General features: G+C 39.8%; 1 protein-coding gene across 1 annotated transcript in view; it reads left to right on the forward strand.

Annotated features, from left to right (window-relative positions):
- The window catches only part of ETFA (electron transfer flavoprotein subunit alpha), a 42990-nt gene extending 15796 nt beyond the window's left edge, over nucleotides 1-27194 (forward strand). The window contains exons 7-12 of the mRNA XM_083183161.1: nucleotides 5799-5900; nucleotides 6155-6223; nucleotides 17815-17897; nucleotides 23649-23714; nucleotides 25002-25086; nucleotides 26945-27194. Coding sequence (XP_083039287.1) covers nucleotides 5799-5900; nucleotides 6155-6223; nucleotides 17815-17897; nucleotides 23649-23714; nucleotides 25002-25086; nucleotides 26945-26979 — 440 coding nt within the window. The 3' untranslated portion in view covers nucleotides 26980-27194. The remainder of the gene's footprint in view (nucleotides 1-5798; nucleotides 5901-6154; nucleotides 6224-17814; nucleotides 17898-23648; nucleotides 23715-25001; nucleotides 25087-26944) is intronic.
- The last annotated feature ends 222 nt before the right edge of the window (nucleotides 27195-27416 follow it).

Below are 27416 nucleotides of genomic sequence, written 5' to 3' on the forward strand. Positions count from 1 at the left end.
GAAAACTTCTTTTCCCTTTTGCATTTTTTAGGTACACTTTTGGCATGATTCTGACTGATATGTAAACCTGATTTTTGAAAATGGTTTGGTGAGAATACTTGAACAATAAATACCCTTGTTTTGTCATGGGAGGGCAAGCTGTAATGCATTTGATCATTTCAGCTTAACAGGGTTCTAATGTATAGATAGTTTTTAGCTAAGCAGTCAATAGGTAAACCCCATATGGTCAGAAGGTCATCACACAAGTTTTGGAGGATTTTTTTCCCCCACAAGTTTTGCCTCATTACCGTCTGCATGGACTATGATTGTGTACAGCCGCAATGCCCCATGAATGGCATGTGCCTAATAATGGTCGCAGACTGTGAAATTAACACACTTTGGAAAAAAAACTGGTGCTGTCCTTTTTGTGTGGACTATTTCTCATACCCCTTTTACACCGCCGAAAAATCCGGGTCAGACCCGGATCCTCGGCGGTGTAAATAGGGGGTATCCGTGTCCATTTACACGGATCCTCTACCCAGGTCCTGACCTGGGTAGAACCCGGATGTGACCCGTGTAAATGGCGGTGTAAATGGTCCCACTGCGGGTCCAGGCACCCGCAGCGGGTCCACAGCGTGCAGCGCTGGGGAAGCTGTCCCCAGGTGCTGTGGGAGGAGGGGGGTCCCTGCGGCTACTGAGGCGAGATGGGGTACCTGTCAGCGGCTAGCCTGACACGGCGCTGCCGCTGCTGTATCTCCCCCCGGCGGCCGGTCCTTGCGGCGGATGGACAGTCAGTGTCGGCGGTCCCTCTGGCGCAGGGGAAATAGTACTATTTCCCCTGCGCCAGAGGGACCGCCGACACTGACTGTCCATCCGCCGCAAGGACCGGCCGCCGGGGGGAGATACAGCAGCGGCAGCACCGGCAATCATAGTGTCAGGCTGACGGGTACCCCCTATCCCCTCAGCAGCCGCAGGGACCCCCCTCCTCCTCACAGCACCCGGGGACAGCTTCCCCCCTCTACCCCCACAGCACCCGGGGACAGCTTCCCCCCTCTACCCTCACAGCACCCGGGGACAGCTTCCCCCCTCTACCCCCACAGCACCCGGGGAAAGCTTCCCCCCTCTACCCTCACAGCACCCGGGGACAGCTTCCCCCCTCTACCCTCACAGCACCCGGGGACAGCTTCCCCCCTCTACCCCCTCCAAGCTATATAGATAGATCTATATAGATCTAGATATAGATATATATAGATATATCTATATATCTATATACAGTAGATATATATATATATATATATATATATATATATATATATATATATATATATATATATATATCTCAACAAGGAAAGGCAGGGCTGACCCAGGTTCAGTGTAAATGGTGCAGACCCAGGTTGAAGTGCTGTGTAAATGCAGTATAAAGCAGGGTCAGACCCTGGAAACTCCAGCGTTCAAAGACCAGGGTCGGACCAGGGTTTTTGGTGTAAAAGGGGTATAAGATGACCCTATGGGGTCATTCTATTGACTATATACTTTGTGTAGATCTATTATATCATGCCCGGTTTGGCAACAGCAGTGTATTGTGCACTGGTAGAAGAAAACCAAGATGGATGTGGTTATGTGAGCCTCAAACTTGTGATTTTTTTTTTTTTTTATTCAGTCTTGTCATTTTTTTAATTCCCCATCATGTGGCTAGGGTATCAAATTAGTGGCAATATTCACAGTACTCTCTCTGGAATTCCTGATTGTAATCATCACATGAAAGCTACTGCTTCCGGCTTCTATTTTTCACCATTATTCTTATAGAAGAGTTTCCATTTTCTTCGCACAACTGACCAATCGTGCGGATAGGGGGTGGTGGCTTATCATATTCCCAACAATTTATTGCGTATACAGAGAGCTTCCTGGACATTGGCCAACCACCATTTTGATTAGCCTGCAGACTTGAGTTGGTTCTGTGGGACTGCAGATCAATTTGTCAGACTGTGGATATCTGGCATCAGCAATGGCAGTGAAAGCAGATGTGGCAGCAGAGCATCAGCAGTACAGGAGCCTTTAGCTGTTTGAGGAATTGTGTGTCTTGGTAAGTACTGTTGTTTCAATATACCACTAGCCTCCTTATTTCATTTTAATCAATCCTCATGATCATCCAATAAACCAGTAGCTCCCTACCCACTTCACATGTGACCGCTTGGCTCTCCATACCATGCAACGCATGGCCACCCCTCTCCCACCTATGGTCTCCTAAATGGCCCCCTCACCCATACCACATGGTCACCTATCTCCCCTCTGTGGTCCCCTTCACCATACAGATGTGGCCAACCCGATAATATATATATTTTAAATCTGTTTTATTAAAATATCAATTTCATTAGTTTTTCCCAGATTTTACATATGAGGGAAGTGTCTACAAAGTCCATACTCGCTACAATCTTTTAAAGAAACCTTTTGGAGAAAGTGACGAGTGGAAGCCTACATACGATCAAGGATATAGACATTGATCTGTAAACTCAGTCAAGACAGGAATGATCGTTCTTCAGAGGTTTTCCCACACCTCATTTAACCTATTTTAATAAAATATTTTCCAAAGTACACCTTAAGCTCCGTACACACGGAGCGATTTGGTCGCTGAGCAATTTTGGCTTAATATCGCTCAGTGACTTCAAGTCACTGAAGGAGAAAGCCACTGGTCGCGGGAAATTGCTGGTCTGGTCGCGGAAGCGTGATCCTAGCTATTGTCGCCCTGTATACACACACGAATATGGTCTTAAATCACCCCATGTATATGGGCCTTTATACTCTAAACAACTATACTCCCGACTACACTCCCATAGGTCCACCCACACATATATCCATGTTTCAGATTTCTTCCAATTAAAGATATTTTATTTAAGGAGAGAGCAGACGTTAACATATACCCTAAACTGGAATGTGCACAAGCAGCTTGTATGACCATGGCAACAAAAGCAACTTGCTTTACTAACAAGAAAAATTGTACACTGTTCAATGGAGTGCACAAAAATGATGACAAGATTTTAGGATTTCGGGTGCCTAAAACTCCTCTAAGGAAAAAAGGGAACACCTGGAAGGCAATTGCGACAAGTTACAGCTGTGTCTGAAATACTTTGGACACCCTGAAGTCAGCAATAAAAAGGTGATCGACAAAGAATAAAATTTGTCCCATCAGCAGCCCGCAAATCTACTTTGCAACTGTGGATACAAAACTCCTCCCCCAACTCTTGGATTATTCCGAAACAAACTTTTTTTTCCCACAGGGATTGGTTGGAGGCTTCACTCTAAAAGTAATCTTGCGCTAAACATTTTTTTTCAATATGGGAAAGTTTTACATTGATTCTACCGCTTACCATTAAACAGTCTATTCACAACTGTTCTCGGAACTATTATGGAATGAAACACATTTGTTCCTTCCTCCAGCATATTTCTGAATTTTCATTAATGCAGTGACTTTCTTGTATTGTACTTATTAGATACTGTTAATCTATCACAAAATAACTGTCATTTATATTTGTATTATACATATGCAGTATCTTTTATTTTCAATGTTTAAGCTCCAATAAAAGAAGTGTTAAAAAAATAAAATAAAAAAAAATGTGCACAGAACATAAGACCAAAGTAATAACAGTGGAGTACTACAGGTCTTTAAGTGGCTTTACTGGGATTATTAAAATGATACTAAATAATGGCCGTTGGTGTAGAAAGCATGCTTGATACCCATGATCCCGCATCCATGCAAGAATTATAAAAAAAATTTTAAAACAAAATGTATACTTTTTTTTTTTTTTTTAAATGACATTAAAAAGGGAATTTGTCCTTTTGATCATCATCCGATCCTCAATTGGGACATTAAATCGCGCCTGGCGATCTGCAGCCGAACAAGATGGGCCAAGGTGACGGCTGTCGGGCCGGATTGACAGTCATGACCTGGGATTGAATACTATTAATCTATTTTTTTTTGGAGGTTTTTTTTTTATTATGTTTTCACCGTACTTCAAATTTTCAAAATGTAACCATGCATGTGCAAGGTATATGTAATAAGAATAATAAATTGTTAAACATGAATTTACAGGCATGGATTGTAAATGCATTTATCATGACACATAGAAGAACTTACAAAGTATAAATGGCAATATTAATAAATTATCGTTTTACAGAAGATATTATTGGTGGTTTATCATGGATTTAGTATCGCTATAAACCGATATTAAAGATGCTACCGGAACTAATCCAGTATTGTTTGCGGAGGGACTCCGGCCCCGGGGATCCCCGAATATATATTCCATTATTCCTGTCTCATATATTGGATGTTTAGAAGAATTGGTGGGTCTCCCAACACTAATCTCGTTTCAAAATATTTTTTAATCTAAGTTGAAATCTCTAAGGAGGGAGTTAATATGGGATCCAGACAATGGGTATTCAGCAAAAAGCTAGACAACCATTCGGTCGACAAGCAAAAAGGTCGACATTGGGTTTTTCACTGATTTTTGAGCCAACATGTGCTGACAGGCGATATTTCATGCCCTACCATCCACTAGGGCGTGGCGGGAGAATAAAAAAAGTGTGCCGAGCGTAGCGAGGCGCTGTGTCGACATTCAGGTAAAAAAAACTGTGAAAAACCCCATGTCACTCTTCTTTGACTGTCGACCTAGACACTGTCCACCTTTTTGCTTGTCGACCTAATGGTTGTCTACCTTTTTTCTGTAGACCCCTTGTCCCAGTTCCGTTAATATAACTCTCCCAGTTATTGCAAAAAAATTTGGTTAACTTTTCTTTGTACGACGTGGTCTCCAACCAATCCATTTTAAGATTTAATCATTTTTAATGACATCAACTGGTTTTGCAGGACTATGGTGCAGTGGAAATGGGAGATTCCCTTGCTGTTTGACTTAAGATTCGAGTGCTATGCAATCTTTGCGAACTGTACTATTTACATACAATTCATACAATCTACATTAGATTTGCACTATATCAGGCATGTCCAACGTTGACCCTCCAGATGTTGTAAAACTACACATCCCAGCATGCTTTGCCACAGTTAAGCTATTAGAGAATGCTAAAAGCATGTTGGGATGTGTAGTTTCAAAACATCTGGAGGGCCAACGTTGGACATGCCTGCACTATATAGTCATTGCTGCCCTGTCTATCTGGGTTTCGCTTTGTGCTGTCACTGGAATGCGCATCAGGATCGCAAGGTAAAAAACCTGTGCGATCTTCATGTGATTTTGACTATATAGTCAAAATCTAATGTTAAATCTCACAGTGTGTACACAGCATTTGAAAGGCATGACCCATCAAAATCCAGGGACAAATCTGTGGGGGTTTTTTGGTGTAAAAGGGTATAAATTATCCCTCTCTTCTAATAGGATATAATCTTGGAGGAAATACTTTTTTCAATAGGGAATGATTTTCACAATATAACCAAACTGGTGAAAACCTTGGGGATTTTTTTGGCAACAAGCATGTAAAAAGTTGGTTAGTAACTTTTCGCATGGGGAAAAAGTCTTCTGACATACAGGTAATTGATTGGTTATTTACTATTATTCTTGGTTATACTCCCCGTGTGTGTGTGTGTTTGTGTATGTGTGTGTGTTCCAAATTTGATAGAAGGGGGACTTCTTTTACCTAAGCAATATTATTTCAGTTAAAGCATGTTAGATGTGGAAATGCCATTTTCTTGTTGAGACTCCTTCTAAAAGCTTTTCAACAGGTTTATTTCTATTTAATAAAAAATATATGCTGAAAGAACTACAGTTGCTAATGTTGTTGTTTTCCTATAATGGAATACTTATTCAATTCTTTAGTGTCGCCACCTACACCGGTTGGAACATCTGAATGGATACAGCAGAGTTTGACCAAGAGTGACCGCCCAGAGCTGACCAGCGCCAAGGTTGTAGTTTCTGGAGGTAAGTTGCTTATTCGATCTGTGCAAAGATAGGAGAGCAGATGCTGTGTTCTATGCAGTAATAGCCTTAGTAATAATGGCTAACCTTCATGCATTAGGATGGTAGTACATAACTGTCAATGTCTAGTTTTTGTAAAGTGTGAGTTGGGATGTGTAGTTCAACAACAGCTGAGGGGGTGAAGGTTCCCCATCCCTGATCTAAGCAAAGTAACTGTTTTCCGCATACAATCACTATGATCTTCTGTTCTCTTCTAGGTCGAGGACTAAAGAGTGGAGATAACTTTAAATTGCTGTATGATTTAGCAGACCAGCTGCATGCTGCAGGTACTTTATATTTGGTGTTTCTATATTATGAACCTATTTTCTTGTTCTAAGTGAAATCTTTATGGGCCAGATGTACTAAGCTTCACAAGTGATAAAATGGAGAGTGATTAACAAACAGCCAACCAGTTCCTCTCTGACATTTTTTAAAACATAGGAGTTAGGAGCTGATTGGTTGGTTGTTAATCACTCTCCATTGTATCACTTTTGAAGATTGGTGCATCTGGCCCTATAGGAAAAAAAGAACAATACTGATGCACACTCTAGGTGCTAAGAACACTGATAGTAAAAATTATTTTGATAAACTCTTACAATTAACATGGAGTATAATTTAAGTTCTTATCACACATTTGCGCAAATATGTGGGCCCATCCACCGCGTCCAGGGTGGGTCCCTAAAATTTTTAATACTAACACATTATATACATTTATCTAGGTCTTACCTTCAAATAGAGCCCATATTAACATGTAGTCTGGCCCTATGTCAGTTCAATTTCTGATGTCTGGACCCTGGTCGAAAATTGCCCCCCTAAAAAAAAAAATGTATGGTCCACCCAAGCATTAGATGAGGTGCAGGGAATGGTATGACTGCTACCCTCTATCACTGGCTGGCCGTTATTACCCCTGCATAGTGCTTATGTACAAACTTTATCCATGGTTTTTGTGACTGGCTTAGTCTTTTTTTGTATAATGGGGAAAAGTCAATGTTTAGCACGCCAGCATATGGCACCCAACAGAGCTTTTCAAGTGTTGATCTGTTAGAGCAGTGTATGGAAGTACATTTATTTATATATGCAAAGTCTATCTAATTTATTCATGTCGCACGCAATCAATAAGCGAATGTCCAGATTTATAATCAATGAATATTATTTATGAATGTAAACTGATGAAACTGTATCATGGGTTACAAAATATAACAATACAGGTATTTATACATAATAATGATTATTATTCCAGCATCCTTAAATAAAGCTAACCTCAGTGTTATATACTGTGTATGCGAATACAGCGCGGGAGGGGGCGTGGCTATGAAGCAGCCATTTTAGAATAACTACTTGTCGGCCATCTTAGCTAGAACACATGTTAGTCTGCCACATGGCATTCCGCCATCTTAGATTCCACTACATAGCACACAAAGGAAACCTTAGCAAAAGACTATTAACTTCCGCCTGGCAATCAAACATAAACTGACTGTACGTTCATTTGTCTTTCCACAACATTTATTCCAAATTACCTCTAACCTGCATCATGCGATACTCACAATCCTGACTATACTTGCACATCCATCAAACACACTATCCCTGCAGCATCATGCTAACAACACACAAAGCATTCACACTCTTCAATACAAAGAGTCCATACATGCTCACGCATAGCCTTACACATGCGTTCAGATTCATGCTTTCCTTTGAGCAAACACACACTTGATTAAGCACAAATGCTGGAGTCCATACATGCTCACGCACAGCCTAACACATGCTTTCAAATACATAGTTGTAGATCAATCTACCAAGCCAAACACATCCTCTCTGAACAGATCACAATCACCACACTTTCAACACAATACATACCTCCATATGTCCAGGGGCAACATCCCATTGTTCCTATACATGCACCATATACTCCACTCACGATTCATAACTACAGGCTAATAACACAGCACGTTTCAACCATTAGATCTATGTATGATATATTATTACAATGCCTTATCTCAATGATCCTAGCTAATCATTGTTCACACAGGTCACTTCTCAAACACAGACACAAGCTTTCTTTGTATAGCTATATGTAAACATATTCTGGGCCTAAACACATGTTAATGTCCGAAACTAACTAAGAATGGAAGTTAACTACTCTTAAACTCTCTAGCATAATCCATATTCCATAACCGGGGTCCTAGTACACAATATATCGGTCCTACAAGTTTATACATTACTCAAAGCCATGTGTCCAATCTTATCCAATCTTTCTCCAGGACTGTTGCACTGCATCTTGACTGGCTCAGGTTCCAAAAACAACTAACTGAAAACTGTATTTTTACTTCCCAAGAGAACTCACTTCTGTGGGCTCCATTCATCACTGGCCCACCCCTTTGTTTACGGTAACCTGTGACTGGCTCAGGTGGATCCCTTTTGTCTTTCCAGAAACCATTCAGTCATCTCCTTTCATTAGCCTACAGACACGCCCCTCTGTTTGCTGTATCTTAATCTGGTGTGAGTTTATAATTTGTAATAACATGTGAGTGCAATATCATATGGAATTCTAATAACTGTCATCTGATAGCTAGTGTAATTTCGCTCATTTAGAGACCAAGCATGACATTATGGGCATGGTTATAATTATGATTATGGAAATTATATGCTGGGATAAATTAGGCATTGACAGTCGTCCATTTGACAGTATATAAAACTGTCACATTAATAATGCATAATTTCCGCATTAATTTTCATAATTCATAAAATTTCAATATTTTTCATAAAAATATTTTTCATTGATAAAAAAAAGATTTTTAAAGGGTGGAACTTATGTGTATGTGTAGAAAGAAGGGGATGTATCATTTTTGCGCAATGGCTTAATCCGAGATTAATAATAAATGGGGGAGTGCATTTACTTAACGCCGGCATGTCCAGACTATGACCTCACAATAGTTGTAGGGCCACAGCCCAGACACACACGACTGAATGATACATTTGGGGAGTGTATGTGTAGTCTATGTGGGTGTAGTGTTCCTGCATAGGTGTTGTGTAATCTACCGCAGGGTGTACAGGGTCGTACAACCTTCATATGTCCTACAAAGGATGCTGGGAAAACATTGATGAACAATCATAACGAACAATTTGACAGAGTTATTATAAAGATTTCCTGAAAGAGTGGAGAACAGTCATTTCTCCTTGGGCAGTAGGGGATTAAAAACCTGAATAGGGTCCCAGGATAAAAACCTTCTACGCCTTTTGGGTCATTCCTAGTGTCTCTTGACATTAAACTAAGGGCCAAAGAAAGTCTCTAGTGGGTCTTCTGCTCATCACGACGTGGGGTCGTCTAGGGGTCATCATTCTCTTGGTCGGCTTGTGTATTTCGTCGGCTCTTGGGGCTTTCTAGCTGGGTTCCTGTCCAGTCATCTGTCGGTATCCAAGTCGTCATCTCGAGGACCATCGTCTGTCTACAGCTGGGCTTGTCTTTTCTTATCCATTGCATCTGTAGGAAAAAAGGAGTATCAATATTTTTGCATTTCTACCTATTTTCCCTACCATTCTTGGCTTCTTGTATTCCATCCGATCCACTTGTAGACTTCCGATAGTTCTGTCGTCGACTTGTTTCCCTGCAGAGACATAAACAGAAAGAACTTCCCAAGCGTTAAAAATATCCCGCCTCCCACATCAGTGAAGCTTCTACACTCTAGAGTGCTATAGTTTAACCCTCGCCTTACTGTCTTTTGACACCAGGTGGCGCTCTAATTTATTTAAGGGTATTTCTACCCTGTACTACCAAACCTCTTTCAATTTAACCTCTATACCACTCCATATATTACAAATACAGTTTTCTGGGCCAGATAATCTGTGTTCTTCTTCGGAAAAATGTGACTAGAGGAAATCTGAGATATTTAGAATATTCAATCTCTCATTTTCCTCTTCTCTGTCTAATCACTAGGGACTATCAGTTACTTGACATCTGGACCTAACACTATCAATATCTTGAGATTTTTAAATCTCATTTAAAAACACTGTTATATATATCTCGTTGTCTAGGGGATGAAACTTTTTCAATGTTAGGTCCATACGCTCTCCATGCAATTAGGAGCAACAGGGGTTTCCAAATCCAATGCGTCACATTTGACCGGGTCCAATCACAGCTCTTTCCGGCTTACTAAACAACAAACAGAAAAACAAATCGTTAGACATCTTACACGACACATGTCTGATTCTGCGAACCATCAAAACAAACAATGACAATCAAACAAACAAAAGAGAGTACGTATAGACTTAACTTCCATTTCTCCTTACTTGATTCCTAAGAACCTGGACTGACAATTACATCACATACAAGTCATCACTAGGTGGCTATTAACTTTTTAACCACTTCCCTATGCCTATGTGTTCACATACATATGTGTCATGGGAACTATATGTCATGTAATGAACAAGCATGTTTCAAAAACAAATTTCCTTATACGTCATTACCCTGGTACCTAGGGCGGATCGTATGCAGTACTCCTTTGAATAGAACATGTTATCTTGTTCTCTACCTTTCCTCGTGTTCTATACCTGTATGTCTTACCATCTTCTAAACCTTCATGTGTTCGCTGTAATATTGTGTTCTACTCTTAAATCTTTAATCTACTTGCTGAAAGGGGAGAAAGAAAGTTTAGGAGTCTTGCTGATTATCGTTCTTCTTGTGCGACATCTCTGCTTCTCTATACCTACAGCAGTTATTAACCTGGGGATGTAATTAACTTCAAATACAATTTGGCATTCTCAATTTATCTTGTTACCTTAATACTTATTACCGGAGTCAGTGTGAAACCAGTATACCTACTTCTCCAGCTGTCAATTTGGCGTCAACTGTACATTCTCTTACCACTTGGGAAAAACAAACAGCATCCTCTCTGGCTGTTTGACTCCGCCTTACATTCGACTTATCTCGTCTCGGGGACGACAGCGGTCTTGAATATTACGTCAACCCTTACTAATCCTTAACAAGGAGTTGACACAGGGTATAGGTTAGTCAGTTTCACAATTACATCAGTCACTTTAAAATAACTGGTCCCATTATATATGAATGGGGGGGGTATTGCTATTCCGCATTAACAGTCTAATTGCATCTTTTAACATCACTCCTCCTATTGCCTCTTCCTATACCACAGTTTTAAACAAACACTATGCCTCTTCTTACCTCGCGTTGATGAGAGCAGACATTATTTTCAATTCTTATTGTGTAATTCATCCGGTTCGAAGCTATCAACACTGGGAAATTCTAACTTGCTGCCTGTGTATTCCTTTTTCATTTCTTTTGGTAAACAACTGCTCGTTCACCGTGCTCACAGCACATAATAAAAGCAGCCGATCCTTTTGGTCGGCTTGCTTCCTCCCTAACATGCACGTTATCACAGCGTGACCCGTTATTACCCATAATTACAGGAATAAACGTTCACAGCTTAATAGATATCGGTGGGTTATTACTTATCTGAGAGCTCCCCAAACACTCACTTCTACAGCTTCCTAGAACATCCCACAGTCAAGCAGGTGCGAAGGATACGAGGTACGATACTCAATCACCAAGTCTTTCAACTAGCAGCGAACTTCTAGCCAACTTGCTTGGTGCGGCACAATTTTTCCAGGGTACAACAAACTTGTTTTCCTGTACCCCCAAAAATTGGATTTCTAAAGTAGCTAATCGGAAACACTGGGTTCCGATGTATCTTCTTGTACCCTCCTAGCGGAATCAATTCCACTGGAGGGGCAGTTCCTATGTGTACGTCGGCACGTACACCCTGTCCTACCCTGGACTGTCCTACACTGGACTACACTGCGCTGAGTCGTGCCGTCACACACCCGTTCGCCTCAGTTATGTTTCACACTGGGCGCTATACATCTTACGGTCTTATGCTTAAACTTGAAATATTTCTGTACAGAAAATCTTCCTAGGCTGTTAGCTTTTCTACTGGATGTCACACGAGTGTTCCCTTGACTATCAATGGGAATTTAATCAATACTACTTGAATTTCTTGAATTTTGAACAATAATAAAAGAATCCTGTTTGTAACTCAACAGGAGTCTTACTCAATATGTATGAATTATAATTATCACTCAATTAAGTATCACTACCCATCCTTGGGCATTTACCTGTACAGCGTACCTAGGCAATCACACGTGCCAGCACATGTGTCCATCACGCAAACAGTGTCTCACTGAGCGGCAGAAGTTGACACCCATGTGTCCGAGTCCCGCCTTCTTTTGTATACTTTGCAAACCTATTTGCACTTCTATTTAACTTAACTCTTCAAGAAATCCAAATAGCACACTCTTTCTATAACATTTGTGGTTAGCAAGGATATGGCACTATGAATTTAACACCTCTTACAATACTGTAGATATCTCATATTCACATGGGAAAACAAATGCAATTTTACTCTTAACAGGCACAAACTCCACACAGTACAATACCTCTTACCAATTTTCATGCACTTATGCATTTGGGGTAACAGATCATAACAGGAGAAAAAACTTTTGTTTCTATTGTGAACTATTGAAACTGCAGTCTCCGGTGGGAGAGAAAGCAAATAAATCAATCCTATTCAAATTCTGCCTTTGGCTATGGTTGTAAGTCTATTGTCTCAACACCTTAATTTACATCTAAATACCCTCTGGCTGGCACTTTTAAAAGTTAAGAATCTTTTTCTGTCTTTTAGCCTGGAATAGAAAGGAAAAAAATGTTATATATCATATTTGGTAATAATTACTTTCAGTTTCAGGTTTAATACTTTAGAGTAACATTCAAATTTCATACTGCTTGGAATTTGTTGATTTTTAACTGTACTTGATTTTTTCTATTGACTGGTATTTTATCTCTCTCTGCTTTTATCTTTCTAAAGTTAAAATACTTATGACTCAATCCTATCAATTATGGGAATGAAAGTTTACCATTAAACACTCTTAACACTGTCCTATTATTCTCATTACCATATGTTGAAAGATATACTAAAAATAAAATAAATTTATTTAGTAGAAATAGCATTTTTACCCAGAATTCTTTGCAACATACAATTATACAATGGCTTTCTCAGGTTGAGATGGTCTGCAGTAAAATACCTGCAATTTATGGCTATACATTATTCCCTTATAATCCGCTTCTGCTGCAATTCTAAAAGATGTGCATTTATTTAAAATTTGCACTGCTTATAAAACAATTCAAATTTAAAAAAAAACAATTCAACCTGAAACAGCCCTTGCCAATCATATCTGGCTATTATTTAAAAGATAAACATCAAAAGGGGATACCATCACAGGAGAGAAAACAAATTATTAAAACATATTTACTTATAGAATTGCATCTTGATATTTAAATATAAATAAATGTTTTTCCTTTTGTCCCAAAGTTCAAATTAGAGCTTTGTAATACTACAGATCCAACACAGGCCCCTAACCGGCAGTAACATGGAAACACACAAAAACGCACCAGAAAAAAATAAAAAAAAACTTTTTCTTCCTTTCTGGTAGATGATCCCACACCTGCCGATATTCGCAACCCTGCGCATATCTGCACATCGTCAAATGCTTAATCCCGGACGAGCCCCCATCTATGGAAGTACATTTATTTATATATGCAAAGTCTATCTAATTTATTCATGTCGCACGCAATCAATAAGCGAATGTCCAGATTTATAATCAATGAATATTATTTATGAATGTAAACTGATGAAACTGTATCATGGGTTACAAAATATAACAATACAGGTATTTATACATAATAACGATTATTATTCCAGCATCCTTAAATAAAGCTAACCTCAGTGTTATATACTGTGTATGCGAATACAGCGCGGGAGGGGGCGTGGCTATGAAGCAGCCATTTTAGAATAACTACTTGTCGGCCATCTTAGCTAGAACACATGTTAGTCTGCCACATGGCATTCCGCCATCTTAGATTCCACTACATAGCACACAAAGGAAACCTTAGCAAAAGACTATTAACTTCCGCCTGGCAATCAAACATAAACTGACTGTACGTTCATTTGTCTTTCCACAACATTTATTCCAAATTACCTCTAACCTGCATCATGCGATACTCACAATCCTGACTATACTTGCACATCCATCAAACACACTATCCCTGCAGCATCATGCTAACAACACACAAAGCATTCACACTCTTCAATACAAAGAGTCCATACATGCTCACGCATAGCCTTACACATGCGTTCAGATTCATGCTTTCCTTTGAGCAAACACACACTTGATTAAGCACAAATGCTGGAGTCCATACATGCTCACGCACAGCCTAACACATGCTTTCAAATACATAGTTGTAGATCAATCTACCAAGCCAAACACATCCTCTCTGAACAGATCACAATCACCACACTTTCAACACAATACATACCTCCATATGTCCAGGGGCAACATCCCATTGTTCCTATACATGCACCATATACTCCACTCACGATTCATAACTACAGGCTAATAACACAGCACGTTTCAACCATTAGATCTATGTATGATATATTATTACAATGCCTTATCTCAATGATCCTAGCTAATCATTGTTCACACAGGTCACTTCTCAAACACAGACACAAGCTTTCTTTGTATAGCTATATGTAAACATATTCTGGGCCGAAACACATGTTAATGTCCGAAACTAACTAAGAATGGAAGTTAACTACTCTTAAACTCTCTAGCATAATCCATATTCCATAACCGGGGTCCTAGTACACAATATATCGGTCCTACAAGTTTATACATTACTCAAAGCCATGTGTCCAATCTTATCCAATCTTTCTCCAGGACTGTTGCACTGCATCTTGACTGGCTCAGGTTCCAAAAACAACTAACTGAAAACTGTATTTTTACTTCCCAAGAGAACTCACTTCTGTGGGCTCCATTCATCACTGGCCCACCCCTTTGTTTACGGTAACCTGTGACTGGCTCAGGTGGATCCCTTTTGTCTTTCCAGAAACCATTCAGTCATCTCCTTTCATTAGCCTACAGACACGCTCCTCTGTTTGCTGTATCTTAATCTGGTGTGAGCTTATAATTTGTAATAACATGTGAGTGCAATATCATATGGAATTCTAATAACTGTCATCTGATAGCTAGTGTAATTTCGCTCATTTAGAGACCAAGCATGACATTATGGGCATGGTTATAATTATGATTATGGAAATTATATGCTGGGATAAATTAGGCATTGACAAGTGTTTTTCAACCACTGTGCCATGGCACACTAATGTGCCTTGAGCTGTTCTCAAGTGTGCCCCCAGATCTAGAGATGCCCAAACCAGTTTACAGCCACCACCAGTTCAACTGTTATTTACTCTCTTATTTTCATGTAAAGGGTAAAAGGTAAAAAGGTTGAAAATCACTGTGTTAGAGGCTGGCACAATATAGCGCCCTTTTTTTTAATTTAAACTAGTCTCCTTGGGGGTGAAAAGTTAAAATATACAAAAAGTGACCTGTTTGAGCACAGATCAGGAATCTTCGCCTAGCGCCCATTAAATTATTAGAGTTTAGCTGTTTTACATGGCTAAAGAATTAATTTGATAACAAACATCAATTGAATATCGCCCCACAATCTAGATGAGATCGGGGGTGATAAACCATTGAATTCACCTATATATTCACAGGTGTTTTTTATTAGGTGATCTCCCGGCCAGATCCTACAGGCAGCTTAATGCAAACAATGAAACTTGTATCCAGTTGTACAATTAACCTGTGTGGCATGCATTTTAGGTGTGACACGCATGCATGTGTTTGCAGCTGTGCTGACTGGATAGTTCAACAGAGACAAGGAGCAGGGCTTAAGTGCAGTTTAACGGGAGAAGGTGGCAGAATGGTTAGGGGTGTATGTGTGGGGGTACCCTTTTTATTTCTTTAAAAGGATATAAACCACTTTGTTGCATATGCATATATGCTATAGCTAATACTTGTGGGATCTGGCATACAAATTGCTTAATAAAGAAACCCGTGACTAAGTGGATAAGATTCTGTGCAATCATAGCCCTAAATGAGCTTGCTTTTAAAGTAATGGTATTGTATGAACAGATTAGATTTAGTTATGTAAAAATGACAAAAATGTACAAATTGCGGGTTAGAAAAGCCCCTGTTTAGTACATGAACTCCCAAATGTGTCTGTTTTAATTATCACTGCTGCCATCTTATGACTGTCCTGTTCCAGAGTAGTAAACGACATGCTGCCCCTTTCTTGCGGTCCTTAAGTTGACATTCAATAGGTCGACTACTGTTTGTTGACAGGCAGTAGGTTAACACATGAAAAAGGTCGACATGAGTTTTTCACGTGTTTTATTTCCCCCTAAATAAAAAAAAATAAAGACATGTTCATACTTTACCATCCCAATGGACATGGAGGGGGAATATAATAGTGTCTGAAGCATGGCGATCAGACACTGTACACTTTTATAGGGTGTCCATGTTGACCTTGTGATGATGTCAACCTAAAGTATGTCCACCTTTATTTTTTGACCTACTGCCTGTTGACCAATAGTAGTCGACCTGATGACTGTCGCCCTAACGATTCCTATCACTTTCTTGCACACAATACTTGCCTAATGCTTTTGCATGAGCTAAGTAGTTTTCAAGTAGTGTAAATTGATTTAAAACCTAGAACAATTTTATTTAAAAAATAATCCACCAATATTTTAGAATGTCATGGTAACTCTAATGGAACTTCCTCCTGGGTAGTGTGATATTTGGAGAACATTGTACCAGATTATGTTTGGAGCAGAGCTATCATTTCCACATAAAACCAAACTAATACACAGTCATGGCACATTATTATGACCACCAGCTAATAGCCAGAGTAACGGCCATGTGCAGCATGGACAGCAGCTAGATGTGTTTGGGAGTGACTCAATATGATGCTGGTAGGTTGGCAATGGTATCTGCAGCCATGCTGACTGAAGTGCATCAGACAGGTGCATGGCGGTGGATACATAGAGCGAACACAATGATTGAGGTGGTCCCACAGATGCTCAAATGGATTCAAGTCTAGGAAATAAGGTGGCCAGGGAACTACTTTTAAGTCTTAGTCATGTTTGTCCAACTACTGTCGGATATTTCTAGCCATGTGACATGTCGCATTGTCTTTCTGGAAGATCCCATCCACCCCAGGGTAGACAATCTGCATGTATGGGTGTACGGGATCTGCAAGAATGGATTCATAACCAAATCATTTGAGAATGCCTTCCATATGGATAAGTGGGCCCAGAGACACAAAAACATTCCACAGGCCATAATGCTGCAGCCACCAGCTTGTGTTTTTCCATCAAGGTTGCAGAGTGTTTCTTGCCTGACTGTTCGATGAAGCGGAAAATGAGACTCATCTGAGAAGAAAACCCTTCACCAATCAGCGGGAGCTCCAATTCCGATACTGGAATGTAAATTGAAGCCTTTTGCACCAATGTTAGCATAGGTTCAGTGACCATTGCTTTGCATTGGCACTCCATACGCAGCAAGGTTCACTAAACTGTCCTTTTAAGACGCACGTCTGATAGACCCTAGGCTTATTTTGATGGCGAGCTGCTCCACTTTAGCATTTCAGTTATCAACTTTTGTTGTTGATGTCCAATTGGAAGTCAGTCATGATACACCTTCACCACAGCAGCACATGACCACTTCACAAATCTTTTAGAAATATTTGGACTGAAAGCCGATAATCCTCTTTCTTTGCAACTCTGATAAATTGCCTCTTTTGCCCATGACTGCAACTAATGATGTGTACGAACAGCCTATTGCACCTCTTTATATACGCACCAAGCCAGTGCAAGGCACGTGACAGAATTGACTAGACTGTATATTAAAAAAATATTTTGACTTCTAATGTCTTGAGTTCTAATATTAACCTTCATATTCACCCTTCCAGTTGGTGCCTCTCGTGCAGCTGTAGATGCTGGATTTGTCCCCAATGATATGCAGGTTGGACAAACGGGAAAAATTGTTGCACCTGTAAGTATGTTACTATTACCTATCTTACCTTATTAGGAAAGGGTTCTTTTTCTTGGGCTGATATTATGGAACCTGCAATAGTACTAGTCTTTCCCCATGAAGCAGCAGTAACGAATGTTTGATCCATTTGTTTAGAGGTTTGGAGACTCCACTAAGGGATGTAAAATGAATTTTGTGCTTGGCTGCATAATGGTACGGTAACAATGATGGATGAACTTTGGGTTCCAGTTTTCTCTCTTCAATAGCTGATGCCTCAGACAGCTCTACCAGATATGCAGTAAAACACAGTAAAACACACCCGTTAGGGCTGCTTATTAGTTGGAAGCAAAGCCAAAACCAGTAATTGTATCTAGAAGAAGCCATGTTGAAAATAGTTATATTGTGCAGAGTAAACACTGGCTGCTTTTGCATGTAGTCCAACAATGCTGGACAGCTTTTATTGTCATAGTCTGCAATTCTTCTAGTTTAGAAAGATGTGATGGTGTTTAACTTGTAACACATCAAAAGTTCATACCACTCAGAATCAAAGCATTAAATGTTAGAATACAAATAACCACTTAAAAAAATGATGGTTCTTATTAGATTAAGACATGTCCTTTTCAAGGGTATGGATCATTGGATAGACAGCAACTAGGTTGACATGCATGAAGGTCAACATTGGGTTAGGTCGACATGGTCATTTGATAAAAATGGGGAAGGTCGACAGTCAAAATGAGTTTTTTCGTTTTTTCGCTGTGCTCGCCATGCTTTGGGCCATGCCTTGAGACGCTCGGCAAACTATTTTATTCTCCCGCCATGCCCTAGTGGATGGTAAGGCATGAAATACTGCCTGTCCACACAGGTGTGCTCCCAAAAAAGTGGAAAACCCCATGTCGACCTTCATGCATGTTACATAGTTACATAGTAGGTAAGGCTGAAAAAAGACTTGCGTCCATCTAGTTCAACCTGGTATAGATATCCATTGCTGATTTGGTAGGTTCTGATATTTTACAGACAGATTCTATTTCTTATTTGTACCCATGGATGTTTTTCTCCAGTAAATGACCTCGTTGTTGTAGACCTAGTGACCATATCCCTTTTCCAAAATTACCTTCAGTTGGGTATGGAGGATCTTTTTGTGGAGGTGTATACAAAGCACATTCAAACCATCCATGCCATTAAAGGTGCCTTTTCATGCATTTGTCAGGGACTTAATGTCTGATATATTGGACTTCAATAAAATGGTTCACATGAACAGATTACATTTGCTTCATGAGAGCTGAAATCCTTTGTCTATTATGTAGTAGGATATAGGCCTGGGTAAGCTAACCAGTCTTTACTAGTGGTTTTCGTAAAAAAAAGAAACAATGGGGGGAAATTCAGCTGCGGTAAATTACTGTGGTTAATTGGTCCTCGGGTAATTCATTTGATGCTGATAGCTGTCCTTATCGGGCATTTTGTTTCTCTTTGTAGGAGTAACCAAATCCCTGATAAGTTTCTTTTTGGGGGTTTTCTCCCCTTCGGCTGTGATTAGGAAAACACAGACCTCCAATAAGTTCTTGATCCCTGTGTGTTCGCACAAAAACTGGTACATTTGTGCCAAGCATTAAGCTCCAGAAAAAACATTGAGAATTTTTTTTTTTTTTTGGTGGTAAAAGTTTAATTCTTAGTCTTTTTTTTTTTTTTAATTGGGGTAACTGTGCCACCATGGAAGCAAATAGGTCATATCTGTGGAATATATTTTCATACCATATTAACAGGAAGCCACAAATGAGGGGGATTCAGAACATGCAGGTTTTGTCTTTCTTTTGAATGAGGCTGAACTGTGAATGTATATATTTGCAATATAGTGCATGTATCGTGCACTAATCTGTCAGCAAAAGAGTTAATAAACAGGATTAAAGGGGGATCCAGAACATGCTGGCCAAATTGCTTTTATGTTTAATCCCCAGGGAACAGAACATCAACTGCTTTCAGCCAAATGCACTGACATATGAATATTTTACAGCAATTTAATGTTTTTTTCCGGCTGCCCCAGAGGACTTGCGAATCAATTTGCGAATGTTGTTCTCTTGCTGTTAAAGGCTGAGCTGGATAATTCAGGATGAAAGAGGCTGTCAGCCCAGAGCTCTTTAAGGGGCTTAATAAGAAAGTAAAAATCACTCCCAACCGATATCCTTCCCCCGCCTCGCATCTGCTTAAACTTTTATGGTCAGAAGTGTTCTCCAGCTACCGCTACTCCTTAATGTGTGACTTGTATGTATTTTATTCCCTCATTCCGGGCCCACACAATTACAGAGGGTTATAGGTTTTCATTTGTTTTGTAGTTTTACATACCTAATTATTATGGAGAACATATCCATTAGGACTATTACATATGATCTCCCAGAGAGGTGTGTGTACACATGCAGTCTTATGATCCTCAGATTATCCAGTACCTATGAATGACAAGCCGTACACACACACTGGCTTCTTTAATGTATAAAGTACACCTTTTTCTTTAATGCAAATATCTAATAGCTGATCATGGGGCATGAAAACCTGGTCAAGCGGTTCAACTGAAATTTGGACTTGTGGCTCTCTAGGACATATGTATTAAGCCTGGTGAAATGATGAAGTGGCCGGTGATGATGGAGCAGCTCCTAACTGCCAGTTTCAGACCCAGTCCGTACCTTTTCAGTTAGGTGCTTTATTGGCTGGTGCGTTACCACCATTCCACTTTATCTCTCCAAAACTTAGTACATAATGTCAGATGTATTAAGCCTGGAGAAGTGATAAACAGGGATAAAGTACCAACCAGACAGCTCCTGTCATATTTTAATCGCAACCTGTAAAATGGCAGTTAGGAGCCATCTGGATAGTACTTTGTCCACTTTATTTGTCTCCAAAGCTTATTACATATGGCATTTAATACCAGAACAGAAGACTGAATATGCAAAGAATGTTGATTACTTTGATATTTCATAAAATGCTCATGTTTTGGGATTTTGAAGCACCATAATAGTCTGCACAGAATTTACAAAGATTGCTGATAAATGTCAAGTTCTGACAAATCTCAAGTGCTGCTGTTACATGGGGATGTTAGGGCCAGAATTTGGTGTAAACCATATAAATGCATGGCTCTATCCTGCAGTTCATGGTAGTGGTAAGTTAATTGGGTGGGGAATGTTTTGCTGGCACTCATTAGTTGCTTTAGTTTCAAATAATAAAGTATTGGGGCCTTATTCTGGTTCCTCCTTCTGGCAAATTCCTTCTTAGATGGAAAAAACCATGTGCACTGCAGGTGGGGCAGATGTAACATGTGCAGAGAGAATTAGATTTGGGTGAGTTATTTTGTTTCTGTGCAGGGAAAATACTGAATGCTTTATCTTTGCACTGCAATATAGTTTTCACTTTGAAGTAAAATCCCCACCCAAATCTAACACTCTCTGCACAAGTAACATCTGCCCCACCTGCAGTGCACATGGTTTTGTCCATCTAAGAAGGAATGAACAAGAATAAGGCCCATAATGGCGCCTATTTTTGTTTTGCTGACCAGACTTCTAATTGCTGCTTCCGTCAAGTTAAAACACCATATCCCTAAGCAAATGTCCTCACCGGTTGGTTTCAGAAAAAAATATTGGTACTTGTTTAGTTTCACGGTAACAGCTCTACGCTACTTTTTCAACGTAGCTTACGCCGTGAAACTACACTGGGAGCAGGGTGGTGGGTGGCAGAGGGAGAAGGGTGGTGGGTGCTTTGTTTTATACTTACCGTCCTCCAGTCGGCAATCCCCGCGGGCGACAGTCACTCCCCGGCGCCAGCAATGTACGTAATTCAGCGTATTGCCGCTGGGGGAGCATCACATGGTTTCCCTGCTCCCCCAGCGGCACAACACTAATTGAGTACATTGTCCGCTGCCAGTGCCGGAGGAGGTGGATTGACTGCTGGAGGAGGGGGACTGAACGCTGCCCATATTCCCACTATCCACGTCCTAGTCCCACTATCCACGTCGGTTTGGAGTCGATTTTATAAAGTGTGGCGAGCCCAGCGAGGGGACACGCAACGCTTTGGGCTCGCTGCGCTCGCCACACTTTATAAGATCAACTCCACGCCGACGTGGATAATGAGGATATTAACCATTGTGTATTTTCAGGGCTCCAGAACGTAGTTTACGTAGGCAGCATAGTGCTTTATTGGTATTCTCAATACAGCAGTACGTAAACGACATAAATGCCACCGTGAAACTAAACAAGTACCAAAATATTTACCATTCCTCCACTACAACCAGACTAATCCCATGGTGGAATAAGATATTGGCAGTATAAATGTTCTGCCGACAAATCTGCGGTTTACTGTGATGTAATGTCAACATGGAACAGAACGTCTAAGGGAGAGTTGTTATACATCCGAGCAAGCCCTACCCAAGTTTCAGCATGCCCTCCTAGCAGCTGGAGGGCCATATGCTAAATAACCCTGATCTAGGCACAGTTTCCAACTCCATATTAAATCCACATAACAAAGAATTCGGGATGATCTGTGGACAAAGGGGGCCCAATTAAGTGGCAGCGGAAGATGGTCAGCACAGCTTCTGTGTGGAAATAACGAACAGAATCCATTACCATGCCTGTTAGTCACCCTCAGCGTCGTATAGCACTTGGGTGGAGGCTTCTTCCATTATAGCCACATTTGAACTGTATCCCTGAGGTTCAACCAAGATGGTGTCGTCACTCACTCTAATACATAGACTAGATACAACTGCGAAGCATAGGGATTGTCATAGGCGATAAGAAAATACTAAAACTCTAATATACAATAAATTATATATGATATACCCTTTGGAGGCAAGAAAGTGTTGATAGGAAGAACTATATTTCACTCAATCACAAAGTTACATATTGTATATTATAGTTTATTTCATATTTACTAGCACCTAGGACTATCCCTATGCTTCATTTTTTTATTTTTTTTTGTATCTAGATAATGTATCCCTGTGTTGAGGACTTACAAAGTATTTATTTGGTAACACCTGCACTTTGATGTGGGCTATCAGTGGATGTCTTTTCACTAGTCATCTTCTATAGGGCAAATAAAAGGCGATATTCAGTGGTGAATTATTACTTAAACTATAGTATGTAACTTTTCGCTAGAATGATTTAAACAATTCCTTAATTAGCAAACCTTGATTTAATAAAAGCCTTACAATGCTTCTCACCACTGGTGCACAATACACATACGCAGCATGACAGCGCTGATAGTCTCACCCTACATTGTGCTGTGGTGCCGGCCTCCTCTACACCCGCCCCCACATCCCCATGGGTGGGTTCACATTTCCAAGCAGGTCCTAGCAGTCTAGGTCTCTCCGAGTCTTCACTAATTCATTATGGAGAATCAGTAAAGAGACAGATGCAGCTAGGACTGCATATGGAACACAGAAGAGTGTTTGGAGAGGTCAAACCACTCCTGCATTCCCCTGCACCTTGCCAATTTTGGGAGAGGAGGTGCCTACTTGCTCCACCCTGTTCCAACGCCTCTAGGCTTTTAACTTGTTATAATAAGATGTATTCCTGATCTGGGACTAGTCTGTTTTGGAAATATTTTAGACTGCAGGGAAAGTGCAGATTTAACTATGACTTTACTGCATGCGATCCATGATAGCAAGGTTTTCTTTTTTTTTTTTTTTTTTGAGACATTTCCCCTCATATTTATGTTGGAAAATAATGATGGCCTGTGCTATGTTTCTGTCTTGTGCAGCGAAGTTCTGTGTAATTCACTCTGTCTTGCTGCTTGCAGGAGCTGTACATTGCAGTAGGGATCTCTGGGGCCATCCAGCACCTAGCTGGAATGAAAGATAGCAAGGTAATGTATAGTTTTAGATTTGTGACTTGAATCACACATTAAATAGCTAATGTCTTAAAAATCATAAAATGATTAAACAAATGAATGATCTGGATGTTTAAGGGAACAATGATTCTAGTCACCTTCCTGGTTACATACAGACACTTAGGGAGGTATTGCCTCTTAAGTTTCTTGTTGATATTTCCCGATGGGAAATATCAGCACTCTCCTATTCAATGCTGCTGAAGACTGTCAGATCCAACTTTTAAAAAAAGTCTGATCTGTTTTGTCAGCCAGCGGATTGACAAATTCACAGCCTTTTTTTTTTAACAATCCGTGGCCGTTTTTGGTGATCCATGGACTTTCTGATACTTGGAACATTGAATCCTGACTGTCGAGCTCCTGTCGGATCAGACAAAATGGGCCAGGATCCCCACTGTCAGTCAGAATGCCAGATTGAATACCCCCCTAGACTGTAAGGGATCATTTTAATAAAGCTTGTAAAAGTGAAAAGTGGGGATGTTGGCCATATGCTATGGGCAACATCCCCACTTTTTAATAAGCTTTAGTACACTTACACTTGAGCCATCTTTCCTATTTGTCTACTCCAAGCACTATCCTTGCAGCCAGTGTGGCTCTGTTCTGTCCGACATCACCCACCAGCACCACTGATTTTCTGTACTGGTAATCCCGGATGGTGCTGTGAACACCTTGTGGTATTATATCAAAATAAAGATGAATAAAAATGTATAAGATTTTACTTATAGTGCGGTTACTTGCCAATATATACAAATACATTACAAATGTCCTTTCATTGAGTTACTAAGGCATATTATGTGGCTGGAGTTTTTTTTGTTTTATTTATTTGCATGCAGCGAGGAGCTGCTTTGGCTACACTGTTTAACTAAAGCAACAAAGGCTGAACATTTTGCTTCTTAACATGCTGTAGCTTACAGTATATGTAAATTATCAAATTTTCCCTTCAGAAAGCGAATGTCCTGTGTAAAGGCCCCCATACACTATGCAACTTCTCAAAAGGGAGAAGTAGTATGCGATCACATATGATATATTGTACACAGTCCTTTTGCATACACCATATCACATGCGTTCCCATTCCCCTGCCGGGAAGTTGTTCGACTTGGAGTTCTCCAACTCTGAGCCGATGTGCAACACATGCAGTTTGGCCACTTTTCACCCGATTTCTCAGCCCGATCTGTCTGAATCAGGTAAAAAGTGGCTAAATCGCACAAGTGTATGGCCAGCTTTACACTTTGTGTCCTGCTTAACTCTATATTGATCTGTTCGCAGACCATCGTTGCCATTAACAAGGATCCTGAGGCTCCTATCTTCCAGGTATCAGATTATGGTTTGGTGGCCGATTTGTTTAAGGCAAGTATCTATTTTATAGTCTTATCTGTGAGGATGAAAAGCTGTACAGTATTGGTAGTGTGAGTTCCATATAGCAGAGGTTACAGTTATGACCCTAGAAAATTGTATATGTTTAACAAATTATACAATCTCATGTACTGTAGTAACTTTTTTTTATTTGGATGTTTCCAGTTTAGTTTTTTTTCCAGCTAAAATTTGACTTTGTTTATGTATAAAATACCTTTACCTTGCTGTCTTAGGGAAATACAAATACAAGTTCTACTATTTTTTTTTTCCACTGTGCAATTTTAATTAACAAATTTTTGTTTTGTCAACCTCAGAAATTTTATTCAATAATTGAACTTCTCTAAAGCTCTAGACCAGGCATGTCCAACCTGCGGCCCTCCAGATATGCTAAAACTACACATCCCAGCATGCATTTCCATCATTCTAGCATTCCCTAACAGCCGAACTGTGGCAAGGCATGCTGGGATGTGTAGTTTTAGCACATCTGGAGGGCCGCAGGTTGGACAAGCCTGCTCTAGACCTAATGGTGTTGCTTTTACACATTAAAGAATATGCATTTCTCATGGAGGAGAGTATGTACATATTGAAAAAAAAAAAATACAGTCGTGCCCTCTCTACAGCTGCACTATTTGCTTTTTGGAATGGGTACTTAAGTTACAAATCCAGTCAAGCTTAATGGGGCATTCATAATATTTAAGTGATAAAATATGCACATGATTTTTTTACTTTCTGCTTTTTTCACAATGTTTGTGGTAAGCACATGTCCGTGCTGGCCTTAGGCCTGGCTTACAGGTAGATATACTACCCGCCTTATTTGGCCTTTCCTGGTCTACTGGGGAAAGGAGATGGTAACGCCAGTACTTAATGGTGTTCCTGAACCCCTGCCTGCTGGCAACAGCATAGTCAGAGCCACTTACAGTGTACACCATGTAGACCATTTCCTCAATAAATTTTGTAGAAGCAAATTAATTCCACCTGATGGAAACGTAGATATTATGAATAATTGAAGCTCTGTTTTCATCAGAGGATTTTCAGTGTGAGCAGTAGGACTCCTCTTTCCCATTGATATGCACCCATTTATCACAAATTATACATTGGGTAATTGTTAATATATTGCATTTTACTTTATTGGCAGGCACTCTGATAGGATAAAAAAATCTCTTAATATAGATACATATCAAACCAAACAAGGATTTGTTAATAATGGGCTTCCTACAGTTGGCATGCAATGCACATTATCCGTGGAAATGGCTATGGAAAGCTGTAAAGGATTCTTTAGTATCCTTTACCTTTCGTATCCTGTAGTTGAATTGTCTACATTGTTTATAGAACACATTTAAAAGTTATAGTTCCATGAACAATCTTTTGGTGTGACTTTAAGTGGCAAATTATACATGTCCAAATTAGTAACCTGCTGCCTAAATACTTTATTATATATTAAGTTTCTTATATAGCACAGCATATTCCATTGTGCTTTACAAAGGAGACAGTGATACAACAAACTGGGTATTTACAGAGTCCAAGGTATGAGGGCCCTGCTCGCAAGCTTACAATCTATAGATTGTTAATGGTTGCACCATGGTTCATCCACCTTCATAGACAATCATGTTAGACAACTGGGCGGAACTCACGGCACAGATACAAATTCTATTTCTTTGAATGATCCTATTCAGGACCTTTTTTAATGTGTGTCCTTCCATACTTTTTTGTATGTAATATTTTGCTTTCTTTCACTCCGTGTTTGGCTGCCCAACATAAGCAGGGTTATTCTAGTTCAATTAGCTGTAGAGTCAATTAAGTTAATGCTTGTTTATAAGTTTCATTATTAACTTAATGTATTTTCTGTTTGCAGGCAGTACCAGAAATGACTGAACTACTTAAGAAAAAATAAAGGAAGAGTCCGTGGAAAACAGCTGCTTTTTGATAATTGTAACAATAAAACTAAATATGAATACCTCCTTCAGAACTGTATATTAAGCTCACTGAAGAAACTATCTATTTTGGGTTTTTTTTACGAGCGGTGTTTAAATGTATATCACCATTTTATTAAAAGCCAATAATAAAATTCAGATGCTGTAAATTTAATAAAGAAAAATATTGTATTTATTGTGGGTAATTATGGTCTGTAAAAATGTTTTGTATAATGATGATAAAAAAACCAACCATGAAATACAATTATAATGGAATGATGATACTTCCATCCTCCCAATAACAGCAGAGATCTGACATAACCCCACCTAAGAAACCAAGCACTCAATTTAAATTCATCCTAAAAATAAATGGGAGGGGGGGCTTTTTCAACCTTGTTGTCCGTAACTCCCAATACAT

This window comes from Crinia signifera, chromosome 4, assembly GCF_055691185.1.
Source record: "Crinia signifera chromosome 4, ASM5569118v1, whole genome shotgun sequence".
Lineage (NCBI taxonomy): Eukaryota > Metazoa > Chordata > Amphibia > Anura > Myobatrachidae > Crinia > Crinia signifera.